The sequence below is a fragment of the Mesoplodon densirostris genome, chromosome 2 (assembly GCF_025265405.1).
Source record: "Mesoplodon densirostris isolate mMesDen1 chromosome 2, mMesDen1 primary haplotype, whole genome shotgun sequence".
Classification (NCBI taxonomy): domain Eukaryota; kingdom Metazoa; phylum Chordata; class Mammalia; order Artiodactyla; family Ziphiidae; genus Mesoplodon; species Mesoplodon densirostris.
The window spans coordinates 26,575,258-26,583,643 of NC_082662.1; the positions used below are offsets into that span (position 1 = coordinate 26,575,258).

The 8,386-nt window shown below is 54.8% G+C and overlaps 1 protein-coding gene across 1 annotated transcript; it reads right to left on the bottom strand.

The window, feature by feature from the left end:
- Positions 1 to 40: 40 nt before the first annotated feature.
- On the bottom strand, positions 41 to 6,579 carry LOC132483735 (myotubularin-related protein 9-like). Its single transcript, XM_060089386.1, has 10 exons — positions 6,312 to 6,579; positions 6,021 to 6,129; positions 5,702 to 5,827; positions 5,413 to 5,586; positions 4,704 to 4,930; positions 3,129 to 3,290; positions 2,805 to 2,946; positions 2,504 to 2,724; positions 439 to 590; positions 41 to 357 (listed from the first exon to the last, which is right to left on the bottom strand). Exons 1-10 carry the CDS (start codon positions 6,494 to 6,496, stop codon positions 224 to 226), a joined length of 1,632 nt encoding a protein of 543 aa, XP_059945369.1. The 5' UTR covers positions 6,497 to 6,579; the 3' UTR covers positions 41 to 223.
- Between the last annotated feature and the right edge of the window lie 1,807 nt (positions 6,580 to 8,386).

Consider the following 8,386-nt stretch of genomic DNA (forward strand, 5'->3'; position numbering starts at 1 on the left):
AGTTTCTTCACTTTCCCTTCTCAGTGACGCCCCAGCAAAGCTCATACCAATCATGGATACCTTTATTACTTGGACCTTCTCCCTACACTTTGGACACTTCAAAGCTGGAACTTCAGTATTATGGGCTAGGCTGGGTTGCAGGCACCGTCATTCAAGGTCCAAAGGTGCTGAGGGGCCTGGAGAAGTTTCAGGAAAATCTCAACCACCATCCAAGGACCAGTACTTAGGGTTGGGGCTCAGAGGCTGAATCTGTTGACTGAGCGCCTTCTGTCTTCTCCTGATCTGTTGCTATTTGCCACACCTTCTCCCATGCTACCTCTGAAGGCTCAGGTGGATGGTTCCAGCGCAGAAACAGGCCTGAGGAAGAGGAGGAGGACAGGTAAGGAAGCTGAGCAGAGGGGAGAACTCCCCCAGGGAGGAGGAGGGAGAGGGGGTCACCTTGCCACAGTCGCAGGCTCTGGGGCTCCACAGAGGGCCAGATGGCCAAGGGATTGGGGACGTAGAGCGGGTTCCGGAGTTTTCGTTGCTCTTTTGGCTGATTGAGCCCAGACCACAAGGAGTGTGTTCGAGTTCTCACTTCACACAGGCATCTGGAGGGGGTAAGAGAGTGAGCTTCCAGACTCAGCTATGCCCTCTGGGACTCTGGGTGAGGGCCCTGGGTAGTAGGGTGACAGCTCCCCCAGGGCAGTGATACCCTCTCCCGCAGATGTTACTGTGAGTCAGATCCTGAACTGGGCACTACAGTAAAGCAGGAACAAGACAAAGTCCTAGTTCTTAAGGAGTTCTGCTTTGCTTTGAAAGGATCAGGGAAGGCTAAGAGTGTGCCATTTGAGCTGGGTCTAGCAGCAGCAGTTCACCAGGTGTGCAAAAACATGGAAATACTTAGGAGGGGGAACTGCAGGAGCAAAAGCAAGAAAGTGGGAAAGGGCCCAAGGTGAATATTGATAGGTCTAGACTGATGAGTTAAAAAAAAAAAAAGGATGAAAGTGGAGATAATAAGAGCAGAGAGGAAGCTGTTCCAGTGGTCCATGTGGAAAGGAAAGTCTGGATTAGGGTAGTAGGAGGCGCCTTGGACAGGAAAAGACTAAGCTAAGAAATTCTTAGTAGAGGGACTTCCCTGGTGGTGCAATGGTTAGGACTCCGTGCTCTCAATGCAGGGGGCCCAGGTTCGATCCCTGGTCAGGGAACTAGATCCCACATACATGCCACAACTAAGAGTTCGCATGCCACAACTAAGGAGCCGGCAAGCCGCAACTAAGACCTGGTGCAACCAAATAAATATTTTTAAAAAAAATAAATTCTTAGAAGAAAAGCTAAATATGAAGGATGGGGGAGAGGGAGGTAAAAATAAGTTTCTAACCTGGATGATAAGCAGAGTTAGTGAAAACAACATGGTGGAGAGGAGGCCACTGGGCAACAAAAGATAACTAAATATGAGCTCTATCTTCTTAGGAGTGAACCCTCCCTCCCCTCATCTCAATCTGATGAGAGAAAGATGGCTAATGGGAGCTCATTGGCAGCATATGCAACAAGCCAACCAAATAATAAAAATAACTACCACTCGGGCTTCCCTGGTGGCGCAGTGATTGAGAGTCCGCCTGCCAATGCAGGGGACGCGGGTTCGTGCCCCAGTCCAGGAAGATCCCACATGCTGCGGAGCAGCTAAGCCCGTGAGCCATGGCCGCTGAGCCTGCGCGTCCGGAGTCTATGCTCCGCAGCAGGAGAGGCCACAACAGTGAGAGGCCCGCGTACCGTAAAAAAATAAAAAATAAAAAAAAAAATAATAACTACCACTCTTGTGCCCACTGTGTGCCAGGCACTGTGCTAAGCACTTTCCATGCTTTAACTCAGCTAATCCTCACACATGCCCCCACCCCACCTCTAGGCTATTGTGACTATTATGATCCTTTGCTTGCTACTGATGAAACAGATTCAGGGGTGCTTTTGATCGCCCAGCAGGTGAGTGGTGAAGCCAGAATCTGAGCCCAAACAATTTGACTCAGCATTCAACCTCTATTGCTTCACTAGAATCAACCCTGCAAAGTGGTAGAGAGTCCCAGAAATGATTTTGGCAGCAACTTTCCCCTTCAGTCTTTGTTTTTAAGCTAGGAGTGCACTTGTTCTTTGCTATGGACAGAGTTGGGGGTAGGTCTGAAGGACTGGCCATGGACCCATTTATTTCTGGCTTTGCAGAAGTTAGGGGGAAGGGTGAGCTCTGGAAGTAGGAGAGGAGAGGACACTCCGAGTTTTTCTAAGAGAGAAGCTCGTTTGAAAAGGAAAGATGTCTTTTTTTTTTTTTTGGCTGCGCCTTGCAGCTTGCAGGATCTTAGTTCCCCAACCAGGTATCGAACCGGGCCCCAGCAGTGAAAGTGCCGAGTCCTAACCACGGTCCACCAGCAAATTCCCGAAGATGTCTTCTAAGAAAGTAGGCTGCCAATGCAGCAGGTACCCGCCCCTGTCTTGTGCCTGCCCTCTGACCCACCTTGACACCCCCTTAGCTCACCTCTCCTTTTCACTGTTGCAGAGGAAGGTGCCGAAAGGGGAGGCATAGGAGTGATCAAACAGCGCCAACAGCATCCCCTCCCCAAACTCCAGCGACAGCGGGAACTGGCGGCCCAGCTGCCACACGCAGTCCAGGAAGAGGAGAAAGATGGGTGCCTCGTGCTTGGGGCGGGTGTGGGAGAAGGCCGAGTGAGCACAGCGCAGCTGGAAGGGGTGGCCGGCCTGGGGAGGGGCAGAGCGATGGGCACGAGGAAGTGGAGATTCTGGATGCAGGGCTAGGGCTGGGCTGGGCATCCACTTACCTGGATCCACTCTCGCTCTATCAGTTCCTGGAATCCAGCCATGGTTCGGCTCAGGGGGTCTAGGATGAGTTGGGCCAGTGAAGTCACTAGCAGGGTGCTGTCTGTGCCTTCGGCCCCATGTACCAGGATGCAGGCCCCTTCCCTATGGGCCCAGGGCTTATCAACAGTGGCCTGTCCTTCCCTGCCTGGGGTGGCCAGGCCAGGAATAGAAAGGGCCCATTTGAAACCTGTATTTGCTTACTGAGATGTGGTTTTGTGCCCAGACATTGAGAGCCCTGCCCACCCTGCCCTCTTCTCTGTCTTGTAGGGCGGGGGTGGCCTTACCACTCCATGCCCTGGGCTGCTAGGCAGGCTGTGCTTAGTGCCTCCTTCACATGTGACAGCCAGCGGCAGCCATCTAGTCGACTAAGCCAGCGGTCCATGCTCTGCTCCGGGTCCCCACAGGCTTCCATCAGGCGCACGAAGCTCTCCTGTAGGGGCCGCCCCCTGCACAAGTGGGAGTCTGGTCATCCCTTCTCCAGCCCAAGCTCTGGTGAGCATAGCCTAGGAACAAATGCTCCAGACCAGTGAGGGAGACATAGAGCCCTCAGAGGAGCCCATCTGACAAGAGGGACACAGGGCCCTTTGGAGAGCCCACCTAATCTGATGGAAATGTTTCCCCAATCTTGAGGAGACCCAAGACCCTTTGGGGAGACCTAGTCTGTTGGGGAAGCATAGCAATGCCTGGGGAGGGGTCACATAGCCCCCTGGAGAAACAGAATGCCCTGGGAAACCCCAATTTGATGAAGGTGTCACAAGTACCCTTGATGTACCCTAGTCTGATGGGAGCAACACAGTACCCCCTGGGGAGAACCAGTCTGACAAGAGAAACACGATACTCCTGAGATTCTGGTATCTGCTCCTACTTCCCAGGAACTGTTCTGCTCTAGATCACCAGTAACCTCCTGCCAGAAAATCTAACTGAGACTTTTTCAGGCTTGTTTAAAAGCCTTCAGTGGCTCCCCACTGCCTTTAGGATAAGCTCTGAGCACATAATCATGGCATTCAAGACCTTTGCTCTGGCCCCTGTCACCCCTTTAGCCTCTCTACCTCCATCTCTCCCTGCCTCCACCTCACACTCCTCACTCCCACCTCACTGAAGTGCTTGCAGTTCCAAAACAGAACAAATGACTAGGCTCCCTGCTCCTGCACACCTGCAGTGCCTTCACCTGTTCTCAGGGAAGCTTTCTTAGGATGACCTATTCTAAGAGAGGGGCGCCTCTTCGGTGCTGCTACTTATCACACTGAAATCTAATTGCCTATTTACTGCTGATCTTCCAACCGTGTCTGGGCTGGCCACCGTCTCAGCCTCTGTGCTGGGTCAATGTTGGCCGAATCAATGAATAAACAGAGTTTTATATTCTGGATAGGGGAGCAGTCCACTCTCAAAGCACAAAAGTCCCTCAGGACCTTATCTTGGTTCTACCAGCACCTGGAGACAGAGGGAGCAGATAATGACTGTGCGGGTACACCCCTCAAGGGCAGGGCTGGGACGTGTGTGTGTGTGTGTGTGTGTGTGTGTGTGTGTGTGTGTGTGTGTGTGGGGTGTGTGTGTGTGTGTGTGTGTGTGTGTGTGTGTGTGTGTGTGTGTGTGTGTGTGTGTGTGTGTGTGTGTGTGGTGAGGTTGTTCCTGGAAGAGAAATTTCAGTTCAATGTAAAGAAGTGCTTTTTCTACCCAGGCAGAGTTGGGGTGCCTAGAGTGGAATGAGCTCTGTCAGTGGGGACATGCCCACCTGGCAGGATGGCTACCAGGAAAGACCTAACAGTCCTGGAAGTTCCTAGAAGACAGCCCTCCCCCTGCCCCCATCCATGAAGAGTCCTGCACGAAAGAACCTAGGAGAGGATGGGAAGACCCCTTACCTCTCCAGGGGCCGGTGCAGCCGTTTCCAGCCCGGGTAGGCGGCCTTGGCCTCGGTGCCGCCGCCAGTCATGCGGGCCTGTTTGGCGGCCTGGGCCGAGCGCGTGTCCACAATGAAGCCCCGGGCCCCCGGGCGAGCCCCCGCCAGCACAGCTCGCAGCAGCTCCTCGTCCTCAGCGCAACGCCGCTTCTGGGGCCCGGTCAGGGGCTGGCTGGAACGTAGCAGCACCTGCGGACAGGGACTCAGCTCGGAAACTGTATCCACTCGGCCCCGGTTCAGGGACTTCGCTCAGGGGATCCCTAGGCCGGGTTTACACACTGGAGCGGGTCTAGAGCTGTATGGGGGCGTGCCGGGGGGGTGTAGCTCAGGAGCCCTGGGGGCGTCGGACCGGGTCTGGGTGGGTTGTGGCCAGAGGGGGGAGGGACCCGCTGGGTAGAACGTGGGCGGGTCATGGGTTGACAAAAGAGGGACAAGGCTTCAGGGGGCCCAGACCAGCCGGAGGTGGGGCCAGAGACTGGCGAGACTCGGAAACCAGGGAGAGGGGCGGGGTCAGAATCAATGAAGGCAGGGTTGGGCCGAGTGGGCGGGGCCAGAATAGGGCCGGAGCCCGGGCCGCAGCCGGGCAACCAACAGGCCGGCCAGGGCAGAGAAGAGCCAAGAAGGGACGCAGAGGGTCCTATAGGCGGACTCTGGGGAGGGGTGGGGCTCACGGTTCCGCTGGGAGCGTGGTAGTAGCTGAGCACAGGGAAGCGGCCTCCCTGGCGGAAGCGGGCGCTGCGCGCCAGGGCATCGTCGTCCACGGCGCGAGGCACGATCACCGCGCGGGGGTAACTGGGGCACAAGCTGAAGTCCTCGTTCGCCTCGCTCAGCCGCCACGCTCTGGTCTGCGGCACAGGGAGGGGCGAAGACCAGGTCTAGGGCACACAGTGAGTGCCCTGTCCCCGCGCCCCTTCCAGACCCGGCTCTCCCACATCCCCAGGCCCCCACGACCGCGCCGACCTCGCGAGCTATTCGCTTGTAGTAGCGTTCGGGTGGGTGGAAGTGCCAGGCTTCGCCCAATCTCAAGCCCTTGGGACGGTAGAAGAACGGGAAGGAGGTGATGACCGATTCTAGGGAGGACAGCGCCTGGGGAACGAAGGCAAGGGATCTGGGAAAGGTCGGAATCCAGCCCTCCGCTCCGCAGCTCCCGCCTCTCCACGCACTCCAGACCACCCTGCATCCCCTTGCCATTAGCTATGCTCCGGGATAACACTGGATGCTGAGTCCCCTTGTTACGGGATAGGGTAGCTTAAGTGCCCCTGGTGCTCCCCTGGCGTACCTCAATGGAGCGGGCGATGTCCAGCGTCGCTTCCACGCCCTCTATGTCCAGCTGCAGCACTCGCAGGTCCTTACAGCGCAGCGTGATGGTGCCGGCGTCACCCGCGACCCTGGGGATGGATAAACTTAGGCTTAATGTCCCCTGACCTCTACCAGAGGGGAGGAGAAAGGAGTTTCTTAGGATTGTACGTTATGCAAGGGGGGGCACCAGCTCCAACTGCGCTTGCCCTTCCCCCTCTCCCTGCGGAGCCATGCGTTCTCAGACTACGGGGATGTCCCCGCCACGTCTCACCGCTTCTCGATGGAGTCAACACTACGCAACAGCAGCAGCCACAGGTCTGGAGTCGCCTGGGGTCCTGGCGACAGCAGCAGGTGGTGGCCGGTGACGCAAAGCGTGCCGCGCAGCGGGGGCATCTCCGGGCCCCGCAGGAGCTCGGCTTGGGCCTGGCCCGTACGGATCAGCTCCGAGAACTCCATTCCTCCAGCGGTGGGCCTGGGACCCGGCAGAAGGACAGACTCTAGGAGCGTCAGGCGGGGTGAGCGCGGGCTCCGAAAGGGACAGGAACTGGCTGGGCAGCTGGCGACGCCGGCAGGACAGCTGTTAAGGAGGCCCCTTGGAGGAAGGGATCGCACAGTTTCACAGGAATTTCCCCCTCCTATTGCCAGCACTTCTTAGTGAAGACCCCGGGGCTAGAACCTGTTAAGGAAACCTCAATTTCATCATCTGTGAAATGGGGAGAATATTCTTGTTAAAGCCCTTTACCTCCTGCCTGGGTCTCAGGAGGCACTCACATTTTTGTTTTTTTTAACTGTGGGGTGCTGGCACTCTCACCGATTAAAAAAAAATAAAGAAAAATACCGTCTCTTCTCCTGTACCCTGGTGGAAGGGGTGGAAAGGGTGGGTGTGAAACTGGGAACTGTCTGCATCCTCCCCTACATCGGAGGCTGGGTGGGGGAAATCCCTTGGTCCACCTTAAATGCAAGCAGCTGTGTAGCAGGCACCCCTCCCCCACCACAGCTGGAAGTCCCTGCCTGAGGGCGCCCTCTATGGGGGCCACTTCTGGTATAGTTCTGCCCTCAGGAGCTCCATCCCTCATCACTCCATCCTTTGCCCAAACATGAATTGCCTGTACACTGAGCTGGGCCCTACACTGGGTGCTGGGACCCAAGAATGGCTGAGGAAGGTTCTGTTCACAGGGTTTTCAGTCTGGCAAGAGACACACTTAAGCTGGTAAATTACTAGAGTTTAAGCCTATTTGCTGGAGGACCCATCCATCCAAGTATTCTTTTATTTCTTAAACACTGATGCCTACACTGTGTTAAGTGCTGATTACTAAGAAAAATAAGATGTACTCCTGCCTTTAAAGAGCCTTCTGGTCTACTAGGTTCCAGGCTTCTGTGTGTGTGCAAAAGCCTTCCATCAAATAATGAAATCATAGGTGCCCCCCCCATAATATAACATAAAGGTGGAACTGCTCTATGACAGGAACCAGACATAAAAGAGTATAAATTATAAAATTCCAGTCCAGCAGCATCAGCTGGGATGGGAATTCGTTAGAAATGCAAATTATTGGGCCTTACCCCAAACATACTGAATCTGAAGCTCTGGGAATGGGGCAGTCTATTTTAACAAGTTTTCCAGATGATTCTGATCCATGCTAAAGATTGAGAACGGGGACCTCCCTGGAGGCGCAGTGGTTAAGAATCCGCCTGACAACGCAGGGGACACGGGTTCGAGCCCTGGTCCGGGAAGATCCCACATGCTGTGGAGCAACTAAACCCATGCGCCACAACTACTGAGCCTGCACTCTAGGGCCCTCCAGCCACACCTACTGAGCCCATGTGCCACAACTACTGAAGCCCGTGCGCCTAGAGCCCATGCTCCACAACAGAGAAGCCACCGCAATGGGAAGCCTGCGCACCGCAACAAAGAGTAGCCCCAGCTCACCACACTAGAGAAAGCCCGCGTGCAGCAACAAAGACCCAACGCAGCCAAAAATAAATAAATTAATTAATTTTTAAAAAAATTGAGAACCACTAGAAAGTATACAAAAAGGCAAAACTAATCTATGCTGTCAAATTAGGGTAGTATTACTGAAACCAAGTCCCCCTAAAACCAAGATTCCTTACTGAGTTTATGGTTGATCTCTCTATCCAAAACTTTACTCTCTTCTATGTCCCCTCTGACTTCAATCCTGTGCTAAAAGAACACTCATCAACCAGAGTCAGGGACTTCCCTGGTGGTCCAGTGGTTAAGACTCTGTGCTTCCAGGCTTCCCTGGTGGCGCAGTGGTTAAGAATCTGCCTGCCAATTCAGGGGACACAGGTTCGAGCCCTGATCTGGGAAAATGCCACATGCTGCAGAGC

Excerpts from the sequence above, each read along its gene's own strand:
- LOC132483735 (XM_060089386.1), bottom strand. The coding sequence starts at position 6,496 with ATGGAGTTCTCGGAGCTGATCCGTACGGGCCAGGCCCAAGCCGAGCTC. Across the intron at positions 5,587-5,701 it reads ACAAGCGAATAGCTCGCGAG|ACCAGAGCGTGGCGGCTGAG; the intron begins GTCGGCGCGGTC and ends CCTGTGCCGCAG. Across the intron at positions 2,725-2,804 it reads TAGAGCGAGAGTGGATCCAG|GCCGGCCACCCCTTCCAGCT; the intron begins GTAAGTGGATGC and ends GCCCCTCCCCAG.